Source organism: Opisthocomus hoazin, chromosome 15, assembly GCF_030867145.1.
Source record: "Opisthocomus hoazin isolate bOpiHoa1 chromosome 15, bOpiHoa1.hap1, whole genome shotgun sequence".
Taxonomy (NCBI): Eukaryota; Metazoa; Chordata; class Aves; order Opisthocomiformes; family Opisthocomidae; genus Opisthocomus; species Opisthocomus hoazin.
In genome coordinates this window covers 17,057,257-17,083,693 of record NC_134428.1, presented here as the reverse complement: position 1 = coordinate 17,083,693, position 26,437 = coordinate 17,057,257, and the positions used below count along the sequence as shown (strand labels likewise).

Here is a 26,437-nt window from a genome sequence, read left to right as displayed (position 1 = left end):
TCTGTACGTCACGGCGCGGCGCGGGGTGCCGCCGCCAGCTGACTGCTCACCCCCGGAAGTGATGCGGGGGGGAGGCAGTCTCGCAGGAGCCGCGGAGGTGAGTGAATTGGACCATGTCTCTTCCCGTCCGCGCCGGGCTCCGGGCGCCGCAGGCGGGGAAACGGCGGCGGGAGCGGCGCGGGGCTCGGCCCGGCTCGGCCGGCGGCGCGGGCCGCGGGGCTCGGCCGGCAGCCTGGGCGGGGGCGGGGGCCGCCGCTCTGCCCCTCAGCCCCGCCAGGGCCGGCTAGGAGCCCCGCGCCGCCGCTGCCCCGCTCACGGCGGGGCCCCCTTCCCCCCCCCCAACCCGGAGCCGCATCCCGCCCGGCTCCTGGGGCTGACGCCCGCCGGGACGACCCGCCGGTACCGGCGTGCCCGGCCGGGAGCCGGAGCCTGCCCCGGCGCCGCGGGGCGGGGCGGTCCCGCGCGGGGCGCCACTCCGGCCGGTGTCTGCGGGGCTGGCTGCCCGCAGGCCGGCGGGGCCGGGAGCCGCCGGGCCCGGCCTGCCCGCCACGCCGCGTGTGCACGCCCGCGCTGCCCGCTCTCCCCGGGTGGGTTTCTTGTCCCTGTTTTTGTTTCATTTTGAAGCGTGGCGTCTGCCGGCCCCTGGCGCGTATCGCGACAGCCCGGCGACCCCGGCGCTGAGGGCTCGGCTGCTGCGCCCGGCCCCGCGCCTGTGCCCCGGGAGGTGCGTTCGCAGCGTTCCCGGGAAAGTGACAGGGCCAGAACGCGGAGCAGCTTGTGTCCGAGGTGGCTCCCGCAAGCTGAGCCTGCCGCCCTCGCACAGCCCCTCTGCTTCTGACTTCGGCTTTCGCTCCCGCTCCCGAGTGTGTTCGCTCTGCCTGCGAAAGCTGCGGTCTGCATTCAGCGCTCGCTGGGGTGGTACTCATAAGCCACTCGTAACAACTCAAATTGTAGCTTGCATAATCAGTGTTTCAGGAAAATATTGGATGAAGGAATATGCCTTTCCTGTTAATGCTGTGGTTGCTGGGAAGAGTCGTTGATTATCTTTTAAATAGTTAATACTGCTGATGTGCTGTCCTTCAGAATGTTTCACTGATAACTGAACAGTTTGGTGCCAAGTATCAGAACACAGCATTGATCCACAGCTGGTAACTTTCTTTTTAAATGGTGGTGTCTGCTGCGTCATTTAAAGGGGTAATAGGGTAAGTGCTCTGAGAAAAGGGGTAGAGCTGCACAAACAAAAAGCACAGAACAGCCTTACCTTTCTGAAAATTACAGGCAGGCCTTGCTGGTGGTTGTGCTGCGTGGTCTGTCTTTTTTGGGGGAAGAGTTGGTCAAAAGACATCTCTTCTAAACATGTTGTTATCTGTTTAGGAGCCCCTTTGTTAAGCTGTTAATGTGTAGCTATGGTATTAGTCTTTTATTTGGGCTAGCAATGGAAAGAGAGAATGTCTGAGTACTGGTGTTTCTCAAGCGCATCCGAACACTGCTGCATGTTTCCTCAGTATGCCTTGGTTAAGAGTGCCTGCGAAAGTAAAGAGATCTGACTTCATGTTGTTGTCAGTTCTGTAGTTTGTCTTCAAAATCTTCTCCACGCAGGTGTGTGTTAGTGGTCTGTGGAAAACCTTCATGGCCCTTTATGTGAAAGGCAGCATGCAGTCTAAAGCAAGCATTTTCTGCACATCAGCAGGAAAAAGGAGAGCATGTGATCTGTGTTCAATTAGTTCAGATTTGCAAAGTACAGCTGGCTTTACAAACTTTGTGAAAGTATCAGCTCTTGCAATGATTTCTAAAATTCTGGTTATTTCCTAATAACAAGGTGTGTGCAGGCATGAATGATTATAATCCTTAAAAAAAATTCACAAAACTGTTAATAGGGGAGCTTACAGCCTTGATGCTACTTGAGTGCTCAATGTGATGCTTTTGAAATTGCTTTCGTCTGGAGACAGATGGCCTGCGATGTGTTCTGTAGTCTGCTCCTGGATCTTTAAGGCTGGATTAGGTGCCTTCTCTGGACAGTTTCGTGCTCTATTTTGGAGTGGAACATTGTCATGTTCATAACAAATTCTAACTGATTTGTGTCAGTACTTCTTATAACTTGTTGATCTTGGAAATTCATTCATAATTACATCTTGCTTCCATTTAGCATGAATTGTATTAAAAAAAGGTGATCAGATGAACTGAAGGGGTGGCTTAGCGAGAAAACTAAGAACAGCTTTTTTGGAAAACTGTCATTGAAATTATTTAAAGAAGTATATATTGAGCAAGAGGGGCTGCCAGATAGTTTGACAGACTTCTCAGACAAAGGGACTTGTTCTGACAAACTTGTTGTTTGTGTGTGGATGAGGAAGAGCTTGGTTCTGCTGCTTTCTTTGGTTCAGCTTCAGGAATCCTATATGTTTTTTGTATGCGTGTTGGGGCAGGGGAATATAAAGTAGAGGGAAGAGAGGTGGAAGAGTGGGGTATAGACTTGACTCTGAAACTTGTGTTTCCTCATGGCAGAAAACACTGTGAAGGTGGTTTGGAGATAGAGATGGACAGCTGCAAGTCGGCAGGAGGGCGAGTACCCCAGTACTGCTCAGAACTGTCCCACGCTGTAGCACTTGGTTTTCTTTATTGGTGCTGGGGAAGCGTTGATAAATTTCATTTAGAGCCTTGGAGCACCATAAAATCCTTAAAGGTGGGTTTTTGGCAGTTCGTAGGAACTTGCAAAGTGCAGAAACAATGTTATTGTTTCATTAGGCCCATGGGTCTGTAGTAATGGATGTAACAGGAAAACTCTGCAGAAGAAGAGACTGTAAAAGTGAAGGCATGGGATATTAGAAAAACAGCCCGTCCTTTCATCCTCATTCTTAAAAATAAGGAAGGACCTGAAGATTGGTAGCCAGAACTCTTGGAGACTGAAAGAACGATCTGTAAACACTGGAGGGACTTGGTGGTCACAAGAAGATAAGAGGGAACCCCCCTAACAGGCTTCATCAGAATTCCTCGACTGGGCTCCTTCTCTCTGGCTGCTTCTCCCCAGGGGTCTGCATCTTATCTCTCTGGCTTCCTTTCCTCTGTTTGCCTCTGACTAATAGGCTTTGTCTCCTGGTTACTGGAAGTCTAATAATTTCTTTTGTCTCTTCCCCCTTCCTCCTTTTAAAAATACTAGATTAAATGACTGTGATGTTTTGCAGATTATCTGCATTGGTGACATGGATTAATTGTATACTTGACTCTAAATTATTCAGCAGTAATGACATAGTAACTTGACTTGAAACAATGGTAATTTCATGTTTCAATGTTCAAGGCGAATGTTGCCTTCTGGTAAAGAGCCACCTGCAATTTACCCCCTGTAAACACAGGACACAAGTAAACTGTCTGTGCTAGTTTTCTTGGTGTCTTCTGTACAATAAGTTGTCTCAGTGTGTCTTTTGAAACAGTCAGCTATCTCTCTTTTTGCCTCCCCCTTTCTTTTGACTCTAGTTTGAGTCAGGTAATTACAGATCGGGGTTGAAGCCTTCCCAGGGAGTGATCAGAAAAGCCAAGACTTGCAGACATGCTCCCATCGTTCACTTGTACCTTGACTTCACCCTGTGACGGGAAGGTTTTGTGGAACTGCTTGGCTGCCGGTGAGCAAGGCTGAGAGCCCCAGGGCCGACGGTGGCTGGCGAACCGAAGGGGAGCTCTGCTTTCCCTTGCACAAATGCCGGTATTCTCTGTGGTGACATTAAGGGGTTCTCCTGGTCACGTGTGGCTTTGGTGTGACAGTTTGGTGATGGTTTTACGTTCTGATCTCAGTGTTAGCCAGAACAGAGCAAATAGGGGAAGAGAAAGTGAATCAAAGCTGCTTGCTTAAAAGATAATCTGGGAAGTAACCCATTTAGACTTGTTATGTCTCCAGAACTGTCTTGGGGGCCAGCTCTCCAGTCTGATGGTATGCATCTGGAAGGAAGCAAAAAAAATCTGGATTTTAGGAAAAGGTTGTTTAATTGTGATATTTTACTACTAGAAGAGTGACAGTTAGGGGACTATTTAGCTGTAAGTATTAAAGAACTCTTTCACAGAAGTAGGAATACTGTAGAGAAACCAACAAAAGCAAAGGTGGTGAGACAGGATTCCAGTAAAGAGAATGAGCTAGTGTAATCTTCTGGTGTCTCAGAAAGAATAGTTATAAATGCTGTTCTGTCTGTGACATCTGTTTAGTGAAAGACAAAACTTACTTAGCAAAATGTGAGAATGCTGTTACTGACCTCCTGTCACAGTTTGTTATTCCCAGAAAGTCAGACTGCCAAAGACAGTATGACAGTCGTAGTTATTTGTAGTTTCACTTTTCCTATTTGGTGAACATAAGTGGGGTTTTTTTAAACCAAAAGGATTATGTGCTCCTGAAAAATACTGGTCTTATTTTTGCATCCATGGCATCCATGTAGTAGCAGAAAGTGACAGTTTTTAGTTCTTACTTTGAATTTTTTTAGTGTAATACAGCTTTACCTTCTGCAACTTTGAAACGTCTAATGCAGTCAGTCTTATCCTTTTGTTTTAAAATTGAACGGGAGGGAGAAAAATCATCTTAAGGCCTGTGATTGAGAGGTGTATGTAGCTTAGTAATAGGCTCACAGACACAAATGTCCTAGATCTTGGTTTTGGTCATATGCTGACTGTTCAATATTTTTATTGCAAATGAGTCTGTACGGAAAGCCTTGAGTACTCTGGATCAGCACATAAATGGGAGGTCTGGAAGTACCAAAGGTCTGATGGATACCAGCTTCAAGCACAGTTACCTGTGCTTGGAGTTAGTGACTACGTCTCGTGAAGCACAAGATAGATACCTACACACCTTACGTCTCTTATGAGACACAGGACATGGAGTGAAATGAAGGATATGTGGTAACGAAATGTGTGTGTTGGTTGAAGCTGCCACCAGATTTCTCAAGGAGAGCTGAGAGTCTTTGTTACAACTGATGACCTGAGTTCAAGTACTTGGAGGAGCAACTCTGCAGCTGTTGATACAGTTAACATCTACGTACTGCAGCACCCTTAGTACAGTGTGAAGGGTTAGTGTCATTCACTGTAACAGGGAAGTCAGGACCCAAATCAGTAGAGAGAACTAGGGTCTCTGCAGGTGGCTTTGTGTATTTTCTGCTTTCAGTTCAAAAATCCAAGCACATGCTCTTAAAGCACTTTCAGATGTCATCCTTCCACTTAAAACAATTCTTTGTACATAACTTAAATATGATTCCAGTATTTATGTGGTCAGCTGGTAATGAAGTTCCTTCACAACTGCGTGAAATCAGTGGTTCTTTTGGCTGGCAAGCCTGTAAACCATGTTACACTTACCGAGGTGGCTAGCGGGCCTTCTGTAAACTGGTGAGCATCTGCTGCCAGAAGTGATCTTATGAGGTGCTCTGGCTCTCGTCTTTAGACTTGTCCCTTTGCTGCCCTGTTGGGTGGCTGTATGGGTCACGGTCCTCACAGCTGTGTTGTGCCGGAGGTGGGACGCTGCTCACCATAGCTGCTGGAAGGACTTCCTTTTTTGTCTGGTTGGTATGTTGTCTTCCTTGTTGAGAGCAGCAAGAAATACAAAGTTATTCACTTATTACAGTTAGTTTAAAGCATATCTTATTATTGTGGGAATCACTTGATATCTACCTGAATTATATTCAACTGAACATAATGGATGAAGGTGTCTCAGCCACTTCAAGGTGAAGTCTGCTAGCTGAACTCAGTGGCAAAGACAATCTGTGCACACTTAGCTCAGTTTAGAAGTAGGTGTTTTTTCCCATTGCAGAGTGGATTGTAGACCAGGATGTTTTTTCAAAGTTATTCTAGTTTGGCTACAGGGTAGTTGCAGTTTTCTGTAGATTAATTTACGGAACTGAGTGAGACAGAGTAAGATAAATATTTGTAGCATAGCTACGTTCAGATGCTTACAGCGGGATGCATCTGTGTCAAATATCTGAGGGTCATGGTTTCTGTTGGTCCCATAATCTGCAGGATTGCTGGGAAGATGTGAACCGGTTGTGTCTGAGCACAGAGTAGCTCTTCCCCTGGCATGTGCTGCTTTAATTATTCATAATACATACTGAGATGCTAAAGGTCTGTCATACTATGCAAAAGTTACAGTGTACCCTGGAAAATTACTGAAGGATTATTCTTTTACAGCCCTTTGCACGTTAAAGGGAAGAACCCACAAACCCTCATTAGGTGATGATTTGTTTTTTTCTTAAGTGCTGGACCTTGAGAGTTGTACAGCCATTGACAAGAATCTCACGGGAAAGAGGGAAGGTTTATAATTTTCAAGTGGATGGAGATGAACTGCTCAGTGACTGAATCTTTGTTTTTTTTGAAGGTGTTAGGTTCAAACTCATCCAGGGTTTGAGTTATGTGCAGTGAAATAAAGAAGTTTGTTCATGTCTAAGTATGTATAAGGTGGGGAACCGGATGAAGTCTGGTCGGGGTTCTGCTTTCAGCTTTGCTGAGAACTGATGGTGTGATCTTCAACAGCCACGCCGTTTGGCTGTCTAGATTTCCCCTCTGCCCGTTGTCTTGCTCATAGCCTAAATAGACTTCTCAGAACAGGTACTGCTGCTGTGTGAATTAGTTCATTAATTTATTTACATTACAGAAGCACCTGAAGGCACCCTTCTAAGATTATGTGCTATTTAGTTACCTGGACTTGGGTTTGCTCTGTGAAAAATCATAACAAATTGTTCCACCCACCTAATAAAGGAGGATGAAGCACATGACAGGAAAGGATTTAAAACTTTTTAATAGGGCCAAGTGGACAAACAATGAGAAGTAATCGGGAAGTAAAGTATTGTGTTGTCAGGGAGTGTAAAAGAAAGGGAGGGATCTGAAGATGATGCGTGTGGTTCTGCTGAATAAGCTACTTAGGGAATGTGTCTTCCATGAGAAAAACTAGAAAGGTGCTTTTATTCTCTCTTTGCCTATAATTTTTCACATTGTTACTCATTTTTTCTTAAGCTACGCTTGTATAATTAGCTGCACACAGTGAACTACAGATCGAAACATCTGTTCCATTTTTTTTTTTAAGACTACTTGTTGGAGTTTGAACATGAAATGTGGTGTCATGCCCTGCGTCTTAGTAGGGTGCTCTTCAAGAGTGCAGAAAGCAGGTTTCTTCTGCCCAGAGTCTTGAATGGAAAAATCTCCTTTGGCGTCCCAGCCCCGAACTGGAAGTGACACCACACCATGTCGAGGTGCAGTTGTTTAAGAGATTTTTGCCTGCTTCCTGGCAACTGTGGGGCTTCTTCTAGGAAGAAGCTTGGTGATAGCTCTGGTTCTTGGCACCGAGAGCTGGCCCAGCATTATGGACTGCAGATGTGATAAAGCAGTTTCTGAATCTGTTGTTACTTGAATTTTTTTTGTAACTGCCCCTCTCCTCCCTTCCATACTAGTTAAGCCTTTCCAGTATGATCTTTCTCAAAGAACTCCACATCTCATTTGAGACAGTATTCAGGCTTCCAACGTACGTGTTGTCTGCCTTGGTTTTCCCAGTGACTGCTGTTCAGCCTTCTGCCGCGTGGCAGCCGAAGCTCTGCACGGTCCCTTTGCAGGGGTCTGTGTAACTAGCTTCTGCTCCGATACAGGTGTGCTCAGCAGAGACAAGCTTTACCCAGGTTGACCAGATTTCTAAATCCAGTTTGTTTCCAAAGCTCAAAGCGAGGTTAATCTGAAATAGTTTGTTGTTGGAACAGATTGACAAAGTTCCCATCTGTATGCCCCCAAAATCATAACCTGGCTGTAGTTCGTTGAAAAGTGCTTGAACTGCAGGAAGCCTGACAAACTAATAATTCATTTTAACTAATTGCAGCAGGACATTCCTGCTTTTAGACTTCCTCTGAAGTAACTTTGCATAAGTGTATTCCTGCAGCAGGGGTGCAGAGCAGATCTGTGTGAGACACCAGTGCTAGCACAGTGCTTGGTTAGGGATGTATTGTGTGGTGTCTTCTGGGCTAGTGACAGCCCATAAAGTGCCAGTGGTGCTGGAGTCAGAGTGCTTTTGCTGCAAAAGTTTCATTGCAGGTTGTGACTTGAAATGCGCAGTTTCCATAACATGATGGCTTTTCTGACGGAAGCTTCGTTTATGCTTTAACACTTACACACCAAGTGCATACTATAAAACTCTTAACCCACAGTAAAATCTTCCATGTGCAGAGTTGATCCCCTCAGTTTCTGCCTGCTGAAGAGAGAAATGGTATCGCTAATTCTTCACTGATTCCCCATAGTAAAGCAAAGAAAGTTGCCTTTTGTGAGAACACTATTAGCTCTGACCCTGGAAAAGCGGCTAAGGCCAAGTGTCGAGGGCGATAGCAGCTTTGGTGCCGCAGCGTTCTGCAGCGTGAGCCTCCGTGCATCAGTGCTCAGGAGAACCGAAGTCACAGGGGAGTCAGACACAGGTGCAGAAAGAGGCAGGTGAGCAAAACAAAGGTCTCCATAATCCTGAGGGCACACACCGTTTACTTACTGATTTTCCTGGTGGGCTGCCGAGTGGGATTGCTAACGAACGATGCACGGTGTTTTCTGAGCTGCTGTGGCGTGACGCTCCTCCCATGCCAGCAAGGGGGATGCTTGGTGACCACAGTGTACGGCTGTGCTTTGCAAGCCAAACCCCAGGACGGAGTTAAAACCTGTGCCACTAAAAGGATGATGCTTCTTTCCACCCCCGCTGCAGTCACCTTGCGTGATTTAGGATGAAGTCAGCCACAACGCATTGCTGTGCTATGATAGCCTTTAAATACAGACTCGAAGAGCGTGTTGTTTTTAACTGCTAACTCACTCTAACTTTTTATCCCACATCCCATAATTGTGTTGTCACAGAAGTTTACACTTGCCACTACATTAAAAATTAAAAAAAGGCGAAATGGGCAACTTGGTAGAATACAAGTAATCAGAATGCAGGAAGAATTGTAGCTGGCAGTTCTAACAGATGTTAAAATTTCTGGCTTCTGGCTCCAGACAGTGTGTGTGTACAGGTCAGCCAACGTGGAATCTACTTCAGACAACCTGGAAAAGTTTGGCTGCTGCTGGGTAGGGCTGAACTCCATCAGATTCAGCTTCTTTTGAACTTGAAATAAGCGTTTGCATCCAGTATGTGCTGTAGCCAACTGGAAATGTAGATGTGGTGGATCGCAGATTTCTTCCAAAGAAATACAAACCACTTTGAAAAGTAGTTAGTTTGTTGCATAAAGTTGCCATCACAGTGGTTTTTAAAATGTGAGATATAAGATGTTGCCTGTCCTCTATTTAAGCAGCCTCCTGGGGAGGGTGAGGGTGTGCAGCACCCTGTGTCCCTCGCGTCTCTGCTCTCCTCCCCCAGTGCTTTGTAAAAGGAACTATTTAGTTGCAAGGGGCCCAAAAGACAGTAACGTACAAGTGCCAGATATTACATTTCCTTGAATTCTTGAAGTTCATGGGATGCTGTGGTCAAATAGAAAGACATCCAAGGTAGTACTTCTGCCGTGAGAGAGGTGGGAGCTCCTCTGTTCCCGTACACGTTTAAGCTGGCTGGTGGCTGCACAGCCGCGCAGGGCGGCCCTTCCCGCAGGATTGCGGGCGAAAAGAGCTGGGAGGCCGTCGGGAGGGGGCAAAAGGGTGGGTGGTTGTGTGAAAGATAAGGTTTGGAAGCAGAGGATATAAATCCAGAGGGAAGCAGGCTTTTTTTGACTATCCATCTCAAAAGTAAATGCCTAAAAATGGTTCAGCGGAGATACGTTTTGCTCCGTGTGTGTGTATTATGGGCAAAAGTACCACTCCACAGTTTCTAGGGGTTTTGAAGCATTTTGGATGCCTGTTTCCGTGGGCCTTTAAAAGCTTTTTTAAAAGCTTTGATCTGAACTAGGTTTTATTTGTTGGTCAGATTTGTCCTAATCCAGATACAGGACTCAAATTTGGGGAAAACTCAACTTATATGGAGATTGGCATATGTGAGAAGAACTTGTTTCATGGTTGTCTTTCTACATCCATTCCCTGCTTTCTACTGAAGAAAGCACCGAACGAGCTAATGTTCCTGCTTGTTTCCTAAGAAGTAGGTCTCGTGTAAAAAGTAAGCACGCAGAACGGCAGCTTTTGATCACCTGTCTGCTCCCTAGATGTACCGAGAGCTGTAAAAACAGGACGTTTTCGTGTTTCTCTGAGTATGGTAGACCAGAGGAGCTTTGCCAGGGCTTTCTTGTTGTTTTTTTTTCCTAGATCAGATACAGAAGTGTTGACTAGGTGCTGCGGTTGTAGCTCTCGCTACACAAACCAGACATACCTTTGCCTGTCATCTTCTGTTCAGAGCGTCATAATTATATGACAGAGCTGGGAAGGTAAGAGAAGTGAAGATGAGCCAGCTCAACTGAACATGGGAAAACAAACACAGAAAAGAATGTGCTAGAGAATGAAAAACGAGAATTACTTTCTAGACCAAATTATGCTTTGCTAGGTAGCAGCTGTCTGGCATTCACAGATTAAACAGCCACTTAGCTAACATGCATTGACAATGATAGCATGTCCTCTGTTTTGCTTTGAGTGCATGAAGTGAGGAATTAACTCTCTCATGCCGAAACCCACAAATGTATCCGAAGTGTGTGTTTACTCCGAACAAACATTTGAAGTTGTCTGTCATATTCAGTACCTGGTCTACGCTTTATATGACAATGCAGAGTTAATGGTGTTGATGCTACTTTAGAAGTAAAAAAGTGAAGTAATTTTTATAAAATGGCTCTTTCAACAAATGGATTTTGGCTTTGAAGGGTTTTAATGAATGCATAGTCACTTCTGAGTGATTTGGTGCATTATATGTTTTTCATAGCCTCTTCTAAACATAAAGATTTGTGTGGTCTTTTGTCTTACAGTGTTCCATGTGCAACCCAGGGAGGCTGTGAATGAAGCTAGTGGAATGATTCCCTGTATAGCTGAAACTATGTAAGTATTAGATGTTTGCTTACAAGATCACTTGCCCAGCATCGAGCAGTGATTGCTTCTGGTTCAGCAGTCGCAATGATCCTCTCGTGCCTCCCCAGTGGAAAGCTGCGTGTATCTGTTCAGAACTGGAAAAAGACGGGGCACCCATGATACTGCTCCCTACTCTCAGCTAGTTTAGAAGTCATGTATTCCTGTCCACTAAAAGGTAGATAATGCATAGTGAAATTCTGTAAAATTCTTACAGAATATGCTGAAGTGTTTGCAGAAAAGTTGGGTTGAGGTGTGGGTAAACTCTAGCAATGTTGTCTTTGCCTTAGTTAGTGAACTGCTGCTTGGGAAGGGATTTAATGGTTGGCTGAGCTGCATCCTCTTTTGTTCTGAGATTTCCTAAATTTGTCTTTGAAGTGTTCTTGAATGTGTGGAGGGTTTTCTCCTCTTCTCTCTTGATACTTTGTGCGTTTTGAAACTCATTGTAAATACCTTCTGATGCAACACTTTAATAAAGGGCATAATACTTCTTATGTGTTTTGTTATTCTCTGGATGTATCCAATAATTTCTAATACTACAATAACATCGGTCATTACAGAAAAATACAGGTTTACTTAAATACCCCCTATGCACCTGCTATCCTCCTGCCAGCTCTCCCCCACTTCAGTGTTGCTGTTTTCAGTTGTGCCATGGTGTGTTTGTATGGCAGAGAATTAGTACTGAGTCACTTTGTTGTTTTGCTCCCTTCAAATCTTGTGTTACGTGTGATCTCGTCACTTGAAAATGGAGAAAAACTAATTTCCTTACAGCACTTAAAAAAAGAAAAAAAAAAAAAAACACGCAAAAAAACCCCACACTACAACCAAATACAAAAAAAAACCCCTAAAACCCCCCAAACCAAACCAAAAAGTTGCACCAAGCATTAGCGAGGTCTTTCCAATCATCTCTAGGTTTCCCATTTTGTGTATTGGGCAATACGGTTCTGCATGTCCTTTATTCTTAGAGGGTGGCTTTCCTTTAACTGGCTGTATTTGCCAGTCTTCCTGTGTTTCCAGTTCCTTGGTCCCTCCTAGAAAGGAGCAGAGCGCATCTTTGTCGATCTCTGCTTTGCATTTCCTGTTACGTGGAAGATGGCCTCATGGGCATCTTGGTGATTCATATTTACTGCAGGTTGTTGCTCAATACTTGTCTGAGTAATCAGACTTCTCTGGGAGCGCTGCATCCTGTAGCGCTGAGCTCGTTCCAACGTTAGCCCTGAATTTTAATCTTTCTTAGTTGAATGGCAAAACTAGTGGTCGGCGCTGCCTTGTGTGTCTCGCTGTTACATTGTACAAGCCTGTTACCGGAATTTTGCTCCTGGGAACTGATCCTTTTGGGAACTGGTTCTTTGCCACCAATCCAGTATAACCTTTGGGTACGCGAGAACTTTATACTTGTAGTTCCTGATCCAGCTGGGAGAAATATCTCGGCACGTCCTTACGCTCAGATAACTGTGATCGGCATGACCTAGACATGACATCTGCTTTGCGCTGCAGTTAAATGAGTAGCTCTGCTCGCTTTCCTGAGAGTGCTTTTTCATACTCCTTGACCACAGAGTTCAGTGCAGCTCCTGATGCTGCAACTGGATCCTCTCTGCAGCCTCTTAACAAAAGGGCCGACTTCTCCCACTTGTTCCTATCTCCTTCCGAGGCTCTTGTGCCTTTCATGCCTTGAAACCTGAGTCACGTAGGAAGCGGAGGTGACTAGTAAGTGAAGTGGATCCAGCTCAGCGAAGGCATTTTATAAAAGGGTAACTGATGGAGCGCCAAGAGACTTTTCTCTTACAAAACCAGATACGTGCACAAACTGCCAGCAGATGCAGTCTGACTTTATATTTTTTCAAGCTGGTTTTGCTATTTTTGGGGGTAGAATGCTTCAAAGTATCTGGCACGTGGCATCAAGTTTCATGTAGTAGAAAAGTGAGGAACTGCAGCAGCAACTGTACTCAGCATCTTCTAGGGTTTGTTCCTAATGAGTAGGATTGTGCTCTGAAAGCCTCCTCGGCAGGGAGGAGGTAGGAAGAACTCCGTTACGGCTGGAGGAGCAGGGCCAGCAGAGCCCAGGAGGGGCTGCTGGGGAGCAGCAGCCAGCCCCTGGGGAGGCAGGTAGGTTGGAGTGCAGCAAACGTGTTGGTAGAGGGGTGTGCTGCGGGGACGTGGCTGACTTCTGCTCCGTAAGTTAATGGTACCGTGCTCTCCAGTGGTCTTCTGAAGCAGCTGTTGGGACACTTCCTCCATGCAGGTGTTTAATAGTGCTGGCTGACCTTCCCTCTGTGTTGTAATGCTGTCTTTTTGTCACAGCAGATGACAATAAACCCCAAATGTTTCATCGCACTAGTGATGTCACTTTGTAGACTTGAATATTAGATTGTTATCATCATGAATACGAGCTGTTGCTTAGGATGCATGACAGCATGAATCATTTCTGTTGGGAAAATTTATGGACAGAGTATGTAAGCTAGTTTTGCAAACTGTCGTTTTTTAAAAGAAAAAAAACCCCACCACTTTAATTTGGGATTTGTGAAGTGAATTGGATTAATCTCCATCCTTTATCCTGCGTGTGATTTGAGTACTACCAGCTACTTCAGAGGAAAGTACGATTCACTAATAGGCAGCTATTTTTTAACCTGCCCATAGGGAAAAGCCGTTCCAAGTTCCCAGCAGCTAATAATTGCTATTATGTGTTTGAGTAGAAAGTTTTATAAACTAGCTAAATTCTAAACTCTAATACTCATTTTTACTCAGGATTTCTTTATTCTGTTCCTTTGCTTGCTTCTTCTCTGTAAAGTAAAACTTAGTCAAAGTAGTGTTCGCTGCCTTTGTGAAACTGATGGAAGAACAAGAATAAGTGTAGATTGAGCATTTGAATTCTGATGAATCTAAAGGCTGGTATCTGGGAATTAATCATTAAGCAGTAATTCATACTGCCTAATAATATTCTGTTTGTTTTGGTGTAATGAGAAGATGACTGGTGTATACTGGAGAAGATGATATTGCTCAGATGCGTGGCAGGACAGGAACCAGTGCCAGGCTGTGCTCTGCAGTTCACAAAGAGCTGTGCAACACCAAGGGCCAGTGAAATTCTCTTTGGGTTGCTTATGTGGAAATGCATATTTTAACAAATCCTTTAAAAGACAAATTAATAAGAAATTGAATATGTTAAATTGAACTCTGCTTGCCTATAAAAGTGATGCTACAAAGTTCATCTTTAAAGCAGTTTGATGAAAGGATGTACCTGCTGCTTAAAAATAGGGGTTTTTTTAGTTTTGTTTGTGGGTTATGGGCTTAAGAAGAGGGACTGGGAAGGGGAAGGGAAGCCAGGCAGTTGAAACCAGCATCTTGGCTGTTGTGATGATACAGGCAAAAATATTTTTTTTTTTCCCTCATGAAACTGCATACATGCTGTTTTGCCAAAACAGGTGTAATGGCTGAGGGAAGATTGATGTTTGTAATCCTAATATCTGGAGAATTGGTGCTGCTGTTCTGAGTTGGTTCGCAGCTTAGAACAGTCTCAGAAGAGCTTTACCCAAGAATACAGAAAAACTGACATGACATTCATTTTATTACTTCATTTTTAATTTTTCTTTCTTGTTATAATTCTGTAACCTGGGAGCAGTAAAAAAAGACAAGGCAAACCAAATTTTTATGTGTGAGGCTTTTGTCTAACTGACAGCGGAGATGAAATGCAAAGAAGTGGGTAAAGGAGGAATATGATAAGCAATTGCTTTCTTGGAGTTGATGTTTCTGAGAAATGGACTGTCCATGGCGTGGCTGCCTGCTGATAGGATAAAGTCAGGGTGTTATTTTGGTTTTAATAGGGAAAATTTAAGAAACCTTTTCTGTGGGTAAAATATCTTTTCCAAATATGCAAGGCTTTAACATTGTGATTTATAAAAACAGTATGATGAAATCATTTTGGCATTTTAATTTAGATTTTTTTTTTTTAAACGGAACTGGAATTACTGCTTCTTATCTGCATGTGTGTCTGTCTGAAAAAGTTCCATTACAAAGGCCCTCTCCCCGGGTCTGTCTCCTTACCTGAAGGGAGGAGCCCAGTTGAAACAATGAGTAATTCCTGAACACCATCTTGCATGAAAAGTGAGTGTTATCTCCTTTCTCCAAACTGGTCTGTGTTTGTTTTAAGAACAAAAATCTAGATTCCGAACTGTCTTTAAAAAAAACGCCCCCAACCCTGGAAAACAACAACAACAACAACAACAAAAAACAAACAAACAAACAAACAAAAAACAACCAACCAAACCCCTGCAAAAGCCCTTTTGCTCGTTTGCTGAAGGTACAGTCTGAATCTAAGGCTGAAATCTCTGCCGGCTTGTCCCATCAGTGTCCCTGTCCTCCCCCCGCCACTCCGGTTTGTTTCAGTATTTCATGTTCTATATATAAAATGTGGGTATACTTTTAAAAACCATTTCCTTTAAAGTATTTCTGGGTTGGAGTAGTCTGTCTTGATGAAGGCTGTACATGAATCAACCTCTTTGTAACCTATGTTACAGTAAGAATTTTAGGAATTTCCTTTATTAGGACCCGTTAGTATACTGCAACCACTGAGTGAGCTGCATTGATTTCTAGGTAAAACAGCCTGAAATTGCCTGAAATTTATGACATATGCCAACCTTCTGTACACTAATCCTTTTCAGTATGCAAAACTTAAATATCCTGAAGTCGGGCTCTTACTGGCGAATGATATCCCATGTTTAATACTTACAGTATTCTTTGTGGAGAAACAGCAATTTGACTCTGAAACTGTTTTTCAGGTTAGTTGACTGCTGCTAATGGCATGGTGAGATGTGTTGAAGAGCAGCTGGGAGGGTGTCCGACGGCAAGGGGACTGCTCTAGAAGCTGGGCTTGCAACATCATGGGCCAGTGTGTCACAAAGTGCAAGAACCCTTCTTCTACCCTTGGCAGCAAAAATGGGGAAAGGGACTCCGGCAGCAAGTCGCACAGTAAGAGAAGTGCCGTCCACAAAGATGACCACGGTTCAGCCTGCGGGAAGTCTTCAGGAGATATACTCGTGAACGGGACAAAGAAAGCAGACGCTGCTCTGGAGTCCAGTCAGCCTCCAGCGTTTTCTGGAGATACAAAGAAAGACTCTGTTTCCAGCACGGAAGAATCTTCGCTCCAGAGGATCGGGGAGTTATTCAGGAGGTATAAGGATGAACGGGAAGATGCCATACTGGAAGAAGGAATGGAACGATTTTGTAATGACCTCTGTGTTGATCCCACTGAATTTAAAGTGCTAGTTTTGGCTTGGAAATTCCAGGCTGCTACCATGTGCAAATTTACAAGGTTAGTTCTTGTAGAACTTGTAATTATTTTCATATGTTAAAGTATATCCTGTCATCTGTATGTTGGATAGACAGCCTCATTAGCTTCACTTACTTATTCCTTCTAATGCTTGCATTTTGATCAAAATAATTCCTCCCACTGCAGAAGGTAAGCTTTGTATTGTGCTCTTTTCCCCTTCCCCTCACAGTGGGTTTCACAGCTGAAAATGTATTTTGGGACATTATGCTGCTAATGATGAACAGTGTAGTGAGATTCTGTGGACATTCATTTATTCCTGATTTACCATGAGCAGTTTTACTGTATCCAGCATTATCTTGGTGATGAGATTGGACACTGAAATTAATTTTCGCTTTAAAGTAATGTGAGATTCCTTAGTAATTGCAGCCAGCTCTGTTACCAGTCTGTGAAAGAATGACAGTTTGCTTCCCAAAAATTGTTCCTGCCCAGCCAGTGTTATGCTTGATGTCTTTTTCCAAGAGTAATCCTGTTTAAGCATAGAGAGGGGAGGAAACACGAGGTTTTTGACACTGGTAGCTGTTTCATACTGGTTGACAAATGATTAATATTTAAAGTGCTGTCTGTCCTTCTGGACAAGGGGGTCAGTCAGGAGGCTTGTAGCGTATGTGATGCTACAGGAAATGACAGAATGGCTAAAACTTAGCAGGAAAAAAAAAAAGCCCCACAAACAGCCCCACCCCAACTTGATTGTCAATGTGATTGGTTTGAGTGATGCTACCTATTTTTACTCATAATTCTCAAAATTTCTATGGTGTTCTGAGCCTTGAACCGAGACTCCTCTGCTGTGTGCCGAGCACAGATAGCTTTTCTAGCATCTTCAGAGTCTTTCTGGATTGTGGGTGTGTGTCAAATGGATGAGTTACTCTGGAATGCAAGCGTGGATTTACTGGAGGCTGATGACGCAGGTATTTGCTAACATGGTAAAGGAATTGCAAGTAGCGTCTGTGATTCTGCACAACCATCATGAGTTTTATTAATGTTGTTTTGATTTTCTTGGAGAGAGGGCATCTCTAGTGATGAGAGGTTTGTTTAATGGCACGCTCCATGGTATGGGTGCTGATCGACTTCTTCCATCAAGGAAAGCAATGCAGTCTGCTGTTCTCCTGAGCACTGCCCCGTCTTCTGTCTTCCCTCCCGCCTGTCCCGCGTTACGGGCTGCCGGCTTTGGTTAATACTGGCTGGTGACAACACTTGCTCCTGAGCATTGGAGAAATCGGAGCTAACCATCTACCCCTGTGACCAGAGTATTAGTAGGCTAATTAGTATAGAACTGGTGCTTCAAGCAGTGGTTATACGTTGTGTTGTAGCCTGTGGTGAGTGAGGCTGTGCTTTCTTCCACTCTTATGGCGGGTGCCTTGCTGACCATCGGCATTGACACCCTTTCTGTTTTGCAGGCTGGAGGAGTGACCGAAAACCACAGGAAAGACGCCAGTGAGCTGCTCTGTCCGTTGAGAACAGCTCGCCCAGAGCATGGGCGTTTAGGCATGGGCAACATTGAATCAACCTGTTTTTATTTATATATGTGTATATATATATACACACACGTATATATAGCGCTTCAGGGCATAAATAGGGTGTTTTCAAAAGTGTTTGAAATTTCTTCTGTGGTAAATTATACTCATTTTTTGATGTGGAAGGCACTGGATATGGTAGCATGGAGCAGTCAGAAACCCAGCCAGCAAAATGTCTTCCGAGTGCCAACAGTGCTGCAGCAGATTGGAGTGGTGGCTGTGGTTCCCTGAGCTCACTCCTCTCTCCATCTCTCCTTCCAGTAGCTCCCCTTGCCAGGATCTTTGTGTCGCCTGGGCGGAGAGCACACCTTGGCTTGCCCAGATGACCCTCTTCCAATCTGACGTAGCTGAATGGAGAGGGGAAGCGTCTGGGACGTGAGGTCGGTGGGAATTGCTCACACTAATTTCTCTTCTCTTGCTTAATAGGAAGGAGTTCTTTGAAGGCTGCAAAGCAATAAATGCGGACAGCATTGACAGCATTTGTGCAAGGTTCCCCAGCCTCTTAAACGAAGCCAAGCAGGAAGACAAATTCAAGGATCTCTATCGTTTCACCTTCCAGTTTGGCCTGGACTCTGAGGAAGGACAGCGGTCGCTACATCGGGAAATAGCCATTGCCCTTTGGAAGTTAGTCTTCACCCAAAACAAACCCCCCATTTTGGACCAGTGGTTACATTTCCTAATCGAGAACCCCTCAGGAATCAAGGGAATCTCCCGGGACACGTGGAACATGTTTCTAAATTTTGCTCAGGTGATTGGACCGGACCTTAGCAACTACAGTGAGGACGAGGCCTGGCCGAGTCTCTTCGACACCTTTGTGGAGTGGGAAATGGAGCGAAGGAAAAAGGAAGAGGAAACCAAATGTGTTACGTCTTCTGACACAGAGGGCCTGTGTGCGGAGGAACAGACTTAGCAGCATCGAAGCAGCAGTGACGAAAGCAACCTGTTGCCCTTCGTGAAGCGTAAACTCTGGATGTTTCTGGAAATTACCGAGGCTCCAGATTTTTCTACTTTACACCTTTTTCTGCCTTGTCTTTGAAAGGGCTCTAAAATGCTGTATCATGTTTTAGGCACTTTCTTAATTTTGGTTATTCCTTTTACTCTTGCCCTGAAATATTTGACCCTGGCTACAAGTTAAGCATTTTTGGGGTTTTTTTAAGACTTCAGATTAGTATAAGTAAGTCTGATATTTCTTGCACAATGTAGATCTTTTTAGTTAGGTTAAATTAACATTGCTAAATTATACAGTGCCAGATTAAGTTTTTCATACTACATCCGTCAGGGCAGGTCTGTACTGTGTGTAGTGCTGTTTACATTGTTGGAATTTTAGGCTGTAATAATTTTAAGGTTTTACACCAAGATGAACAGCAGTGTTAACTGTTAACTATAAATGCATTAATCCCCCTGGTAATAAGGCTCTAAAAAAGAAGATAAGCAACAGCTGTTTGTAATATGGCTAATTCCCATTTTAAGCTAACTCTTAGAGAATGAGCCCAGATCATTCCTTTTTTTGGAGTTCCAAACTAAATGTTGGGATTGTTTTATAAAACTACTGTACCTGTCAGTCAACTGAGTGGTAGATGACGATTTGTATCTAAATCTCTTACTCATCACGTAATAAAAGAGCAGTACTACCTCAGTTTTATTGGAAGTGAACTTCTTGATGGACTTCCATTTTCTCTGGAAGTTGTATTTTTGTGGTTACAGGAGAATATTTTTACTTGACTAAAAGAACCAAAGGTTCTGCTTCTTAAGTTCGCTAAACATTGACAGAAGCAACACGCAAACCCTAAGTCTTCAAGGAAAACTGTGGTATAATTCTGCTTTAATTTGTTTGATTTATACCTAAAGTATTCTCTTACTTGTCTGGCAAGCACAGTACTTCTATGTAAGGAACTATCTTTTGCATTAATTTTGATGAGCCAATTTTTTTAAAACCTATGTTTAATTGCTAAATCGCAGTTAATACTCCACGCTTTCTGGAGCAATGATATCGGCATCTGATGACAAAGTGAATTCTTAATGTGTTCTTAATGACAACAGTGTAGATGAGTCATTTTTAGACTGATTTGATAATATTTGGGTAGGAGTCAATTTATTATTTTACAATGCCTGTATTGGGACTATTTGCCTGTTGAAACTGTTGTGACTTAAAGGGAGTTTTATTAACACTGGTTGAAACTTTTTTGGTTATTGATGCTACCTTTTTTAATTTTAGTACATCAACTTTTTTACACCTTTTGGTAAAAGGAATGATTGCCAAGGCTTTCTACAGAGCTGAGTACTGGCTTAATGAATTTGGTACACTTCCATTGCACACCTTTCATTTTCAGAGCTGCATTTCAGGATCATAAACCAGCTTCAATTAAAAAACAAACCAAACCAAAACCAAACCTGGACAGTCATCCATAGCATCGAATGGCTTCTGTGATACCAGGGTTTTAAAGCTTAAAGGGAAACAGGTTTTAGGCGGCGCGCTGGCTGTGGGATCCATGCTTGGCACATCTGCTGTGGCCCAGCGGGGTCAGCAGGGAGAGGAGGAGGAGGATCTGCCTGAACGCTGTCGCTGGCTTCGCTGGTGCGCAGGCAATGCAATAGCTTGGCTCTGAGATCACAAATCGCTAACAAAGCATGGGCACGGAAAACTGCTTCGAAACAAACGCACAAGCCACAGATAGCATCTCTTTCATCTCATAGAAGGGGAGTTTGGTCCGTGCTGCTTCTGCAGGCTCTTGCTGGGAGACGTGTTAAGCTGTGGAAGACAAATGTAGTTGTTCAGCTGTGGGTGAGTCTGTTCCTTTGCAGGAGGGGAGCCCTGAACTTGCCGTGTTTAGGTAAATACACCCAAAGCTTTGTCCTTGCCGCTGTAACCTCCCAAGTTACTGTTTGACAGCAAAACTTTATTCTGATTTGGTGGGCAAAGCAGGCCAAAGCACTCATGCTGGTGCAATTGAATTTATGGTGAGACTTTTGCTGGTGCTATTATTTTAAAAAAAGAAAAAAAAATTCCCCAACAGAGGCTGCTTTGTTAGCAAAAGTTCCAAATGGAGACTGATTTGACAGTAAATGAAGTCTATGTTTATAAGTTTGATACTACTCATTCTTTCAGATATTAAATGCTTTGTTCATCTATTCATTTTTATTTTTTTTTCCTAAATGGAATTTAAAATGTCTGGAGCGTGAAAACTAACTGTTCAAATGGATAGCCAACGCGTGCACGCGCACACGGAGTCATGGCAGTGGCTGTGACCGATCTGTACGCTGAACTGCAGCAGCTCCAGAGGCTGAGGGAGAGAGCTCTTTAAGGAAGGCATTTATCTTCTGGTCTGAGTGTGGATAGCAGTGAGGAAATCAATCTGCAGCACATCAGGGCTTAGCCATTTTAGTGTACCAAATGTAATACAGCTGCTTTATAAAGACGGTGGTGGTGAATATACAGGAAGGGAAAATGTTGTTTCCTATTGGGGAAAGGACGTGCAATTCTCCGTGGCGTGAGTCCCGCGCTTTCGGTGGAGAGGAAAGCCTCGCTCTTGTTCTGCCGCTTTTGGCCTGGCAGGAGCAACTCCAGCTGTAGGGTGGAATGCTTGTGAAAAATAGCCACCGTATCTAGCAAAATACCATTTCTTTTTAGCCTAACTTCAATTTTTTAATTACCATTTGCAGACTGGAAAGCAGTCCTGTATGGGTTTTAAACTGCTGAGCCAGGAGCTGGAGGTGTGGCTCCCTGGCAGTGCTGCTGGGCGCTGGACCTTGCCGTGGGCTGCCGGGGGTTCCATGAGCCTGCCCCAGAGCAGCCGTGCTCCCTCATGCTGCCATCCTGCTGCGCCATGGGGCTTTGCGCCTGATGCTGGGAAGTCTTTAGCGATATTGGAGCCTCTGGAAATACGCTTGCTTGATGGTCAGACTGTGAATTTCTGTGGAACAGGCCAAATACATTCACTCTTCATTTTTATATAATTTAAATTTTTATTGTGTAGGGCACAGGACTGTCGTGAGCAGTGATGCTGATGAAATCCTCAGAACCACTGCAATTATTTTTTTTTTAATTGGAGTATGCGTTAGAAAACTTTATGCATGCAGTGAATCTGCTGTGACTTGGGATAAACAACTAGGTAACTATGTAGATAGTTCTAGTAATATACTGGAAAACGGGTCTGACATCCACGCTCTGTGGCATTTTATTGCCTTCCCTTACACTCAAAGAAATACAACTCCTGTAAACTTTACTCCCGAGTAATACAACACTGACCACCAGCACCATATTATAGTTTGCAGCACCTCTAAACTTTGGCTCCCAGATCAGCTGGAGCCGCAGGTGTGCTAGTTTTTACTTGCGCGGGTGCATTTTTGAGGTTGAAGACTATTTGTTGGTTCAAGTAAGGATTTGAAGGATTCCACCCGTAGCTGGCCATAGAACATGGCCGAAGAAATGATTTTAAATTGAACGCTGAATTGTGAGTTTGCGTGCTGCTGCTGCTATTCTATACAGAGAATGACAGCTTTTTAATACTGTGCAATTGTAATGAAGGAGCCGCAGGAAGGAGAAGTGGAGGTGTGGCGGGTGGCATAGCATCAGGCAGCCAAAGCGCGTGGCAGGCCGGTTGGCCCCAGGCTGGCAGGGCAGATCTGTTCCAGGGTCAGCATCTGAACCGCTGTAGCTTTTCAGCCCAGCGGATGGAACGAGTCCACCCTGCTCTGCTGACGGGCGGTGACGCGGGGCTGGTCACAGGCAGGGGCAGCCGCGGGGCAGAGTGCTGGGGGCAGCCCCAGCTTTGCCTTTGCAACTTCTTTCACTCCTTGCACGTCCGTCGGAGCCTGAAGAACCCACGGATCCCAGGACAGGTGCTGGTCTGCCACCCGCGCTTCCCAGACACGGCTGGGCACTGACCGGTGACCGCAGTGTTTTCATGACACTGTCAACATGAGTATCGTCCTCACAGTTCCAAGCCTTGTTTCCAAAAACCCCAGCAAAGTTAAAGAAACACCACGTAGTTAATAGCCACCTCAGTTGTGACGTAGTTTGTTGGCTGAGGTTACATCATGCCCATTCAGTGGAAAATAACAGCCATGGTGAGTTTCTGGGTCTTGCAGCCCTGTTCTGCAGCGTGATCCTTTTTTAGAAGATCCTCAGTAAATTGGGCACCTAGTTCTTCCCTTGAGCTCGCTCGGCTCGATACACGTGCATGTGAATTTAGCCTTTCATATTAAAAAGGAAGATGCTTAACCTGAAACTCAAAATTCTTCAGGGTAGTGTTTCAATATACGCTAAACATAAATACTTTTTCAAGTAAGTAATGAAAGTTATGTGTCTGCTTAAATTTTGTTGTGTGCAAACAAAACCACCAGTGTCAACATTTTCTCTCTGGACTATTGAAGATGGAGTCTTTGGTTTTATGTTGTCACCTGAAGTGAAATACATGAGATTGTAAGACAGAAGGCTGTAGCTCCTTCACCGTGAAGTACATAGGTGTCTCTACCTCTTGGTCTTAGACTTGAATAGTTTAAGGTTGCCATCCTTTGCTCCCAGGATTTTATGCCTGGATGAGCAATCTATGTTTTTTTTAATTGACCCAAGTTAAGTATTATCTAATTGCCCTACTTTTTGGTATTCTGCTTTTAATCTGCATGCAGTCGGCCCTTGGAAAGGGAGCCAAATCAAGCTGCAAACAAAAGTGTCGGTCGTCACGGGCGTTCCTTTTGGAGTGCAGTGGGGTGACCAACGGGAGCTGCATCGCCTATGGCCCAGGGACTTCTGTTTTCACACATCCTCTGCCTTGGTCGGGCGACCTGTCCCGGCAGTGAATGGAAGATGGAGCAGCTGCTCCCCAGGAGGGAGCCACCAGCCTCTTCATTTGCCCTGGAAAAACTCTAGGAACCCACCTGATGCAGTGCCATGAGTGTATTTTTCTTTTGATGAAAAATACTGCGTTTCGTTCTGTTGGGCTGGACTTGCAACACCTAGCAAAGATGGGAGCTGCGGGAGTGTATGGGCTCCACGCATCCGTCCCCTCCCTGAGGTCAGTCTTGCTCGGGATGAAACCCCTACGCTTGGGCAGAGCTGGAGCGTGCTGGAGATGCCGGAGTGGCTTCAGTGCTCGTTGCGTTCATGAATGCGCTTGCGCGGCGGCGCTGCTCCCTGCGGCACAGCTGCGTCCCTCGCCTTCCTCCCCGAAGAGAACTGCGACAACGTGGCAGAGACCGAGTGGATGCTGCGAGATGGTTCTTCCAGTCTGCGGGCTGCTCTCAGGCTGTGACCGCTGGCACGCTCTCTCCAGGCACGCAGCTCATGGGAGCGGCGGAGCGTGTGAGGCAGTAGGTAAACGCAGCCTGAACGTTCTAGTCCTGCTAATGGCTTGCCATAAATCGCTGGAATTACAGTGGTTCCTCGCTGCTGTTGCAATCCTCAGTCTTTCTCTAGTTAGGTTTTAAAATCCAACAGGTTCTGGAGGTTATACAACTTTATTATTAAAAAGCTTCTATCTTTGCGTAATTGCACTCTTCAGATAAGCCCTTTCTGGACAACCTGCAATTTCACACACAGAAGAAAACATCTGTCTCCAATCTTCTTGCTGTAAAGTTCTGGGGTTTTTTCCCATGTAAATTTTATTTGGGCTGTTGAATCTGTGTGTTTACTTGAAAGTTGCCATTTTATGCAGCTACAGCTGCTGACTCTGGGCCTGTGAGAGGGGAGAGGGTGTGACTGGAGGTGGCAAACCCGCACAGAGGATCCGCAGAGCTGAAGGCTGGCTGCTGTTTTTACACTCCCATACGTATCACATGGTAGAGGACTTCACAGAACAGGGCTTAACATTTTGAAGTTGTGACTGTTTAAGTCACGCTAAACATAGTTGTCTTAAAAATATGCTTGCTTCTTTATCTGTACCATTATAAAAAGGGAGATGGGCTGGCAGGAGCGGTGGGAGGGCCTCGTGCTGTTCATTATTGAGCAGCCGGAGTTCCAAGAGCCATGGGTGCACCTGGTGGGACTGGGTCCTGCCCCAGAGCTGCTGAGGTCTGTGCTGGTGGGGCCAGTCGTGGCCGGGCTGCGCGGAGGAGAGGGCTCAGCCTGGCAGCGCTCGCTGAGGCGGCTGGGCTCCTGGGAGCGCTTGCTTGTGGATCTCAGCCCAAATTTAGCCTCTGGTCACCCTTTATGGAAGGAAAGTGTTCTGATAACGGGTTTGCTCCCAGAGAAGTAACTAATTCTGAGGCAAAAATGAGAGCAGACTTTCTTACGGCTTTCATTGAATCGGACGTGACCACAGCTAGCTGACTGATCTCTCGGGTCCTCGGTTAACCAGCAAGGGTGGGTAGGATCACATCTGCTGTTTGTCGCGTCGGGAGTGGTGTTTGCCTTTTCAACTTACCCAAGAGATAACCACGTATGGAGATAACCACGTATGATCCAATTTTCTTGCGCTGGGAAACGACGAATGTGTTGTGTATGGTGGAGCAGACCCGTGCTGCCCCTTTCAGTCGGCAGTATCGGAAGTGCTGTGTAAATGTCACACTTGACAATGGCTGGAGTAAATTCTGTTTCACGTAGGATTTTTTTTTTAAAGGGATGTGGCCAAACTTGAAATCGTGATCTAGTGGAAAAGTTGGAGAAGGTCAAGACAATGCATCTACTGAGTCCCATTTGGTTTGTAGTTTTACAATTACTTTTCTTACATGAAATTTTGCTCACCATTTTTGTCTGGAACAGCATCTTACAGAATGTGCAATCTGAGGCCCAACGCAAACAGGCTGTGAGAAGGAGGGCGTCTTTACTTGACAGCAATCCGGAGTGCAATGTGTTTGTTGCGCCCCTTTTGGAAGGAGAGCATGAAGTGCAGTCTGAGGTTTTTCTTTTCTGATAAGCAAAGCATTGGATTGTCCGTTACTGACTTCTTGTGGAATTTGTGCCAGATGTATATTAAATATTTTGGTGCTTTTTCTAATCCAAGCTGCCATTCATTTACCTGTGAGATTATTGTACTTCTGTATATTGAAATGACCAAACCCCCGCCAAAAAAAAAAAAAATCCTTTAGTCACAATGCGTCCAGGCTGCGGTAGCTTTGTAAAGTTTTCAAAGCCGCTGGGTTTCCTGTGTTCCAGTAAGGTCTGAGGAGAGGGAGGGGAACGGCGACAGGAATCTCCTCGGGAAGGGGACGGCGTGCGCCGCTCTGTGCACTGCGGAACCGCTGAGTAACATTTGTGGTGTTTACATAGTGAATGCCACGGTGGTGGTCACTTTTTTTGTGCTCCAGCTTTGTACAAAATGTCTTATTTAAAGCTGAAGTCCTTTTTACATTTTCAATTAAAAGGGGAGCGATTAATTATTTTTTCACGCCTATAAATAGGACTCTTCCTAGTTTTGTCATCTTGAGTTTCTCGGGCAGGAATCCTGGATGCTAACTAAATCCCGCCTAGTCCTTGCAGGGAGGTGGCCACATCATTTTTAAGTGCGTGGAATGAAAACTAGCTGGGTTTTTTTTCGATTTTGCAGTGCAAGTGTCTACAAGGAGCTGCTGCATGTGAAAAGTCCTAGCAGGCGCATGCTCGTAGCGGGACGAGTGCTGCGGTCCTGCTGCCGTTCAGCCCCGGGGCAGCCCAGGCTCCTGCTGAGCTGCCCTACGCCGTGGTCTGCGCTGATCCCAGCCCCGCAGAGGGGACGCAGTGCTGGGC

At 45.0% G+C, this 26,437-nt stretch overlaps 1 protein-coding gene across 2 annotated transcripts; it reads left to right on the top strand.

The window, feature by feature from the left end:
* The first annotated feature begins 35 nt into the window (after positions 1–35).
* DCUN1D3 (defective in cullin neddylation 1 domain containing 3) lies at positions 36–25,670 on the top strand. Of its 2 annotated transcripts, none has more exons than XM_075436174.1 (4): positions 36–97; positions 10,845–10,914; positions 15,714–16,246; positions 18,202–25,670. In XM_075436174.1, exons 3-4 carry the CDS (start codon positions 15,816–15,818, stop codon positions 18,683–18,685), a joined length of 915 nt encoding a protein of 304 aa, XP_075292289.1. In that variant the 5' UTR covers positions 36–97; positions 10,845–10,914; positions 15,714–15,815; the 3' UTR covers positions 18,686–25,670. The 2 variants fall into 2 exon arrangements, with proteins under 2 accessions (XP_075292289.1, XP_075292290.1); XM_075436175.1 differs by lacking the exon at positions 36–97 and adding an exon at positions 8,173–8,421.
* The last annotated feature ends 767 nt before the right edge of the window (positions 25,671–26,437 follow it).

Bases quoted from the DNA above. Each gene is read 5' to 3' on its own strand.
- DCUN1D3 (XM_075436174.1), top strand. From the start codon at position 15,816: ATGGGCCAGTGTGTCACAAAGTGCAAGAACCCTTCTTCTACCCTTGGC. The intron at 16,247-18,201 runs GTTAGTTCTTGT...CTTGCTTAATAG, and splicing joins ACCATGTGCAAATTTACAAG to GAAGGAGTTCTTTGAAGGCT.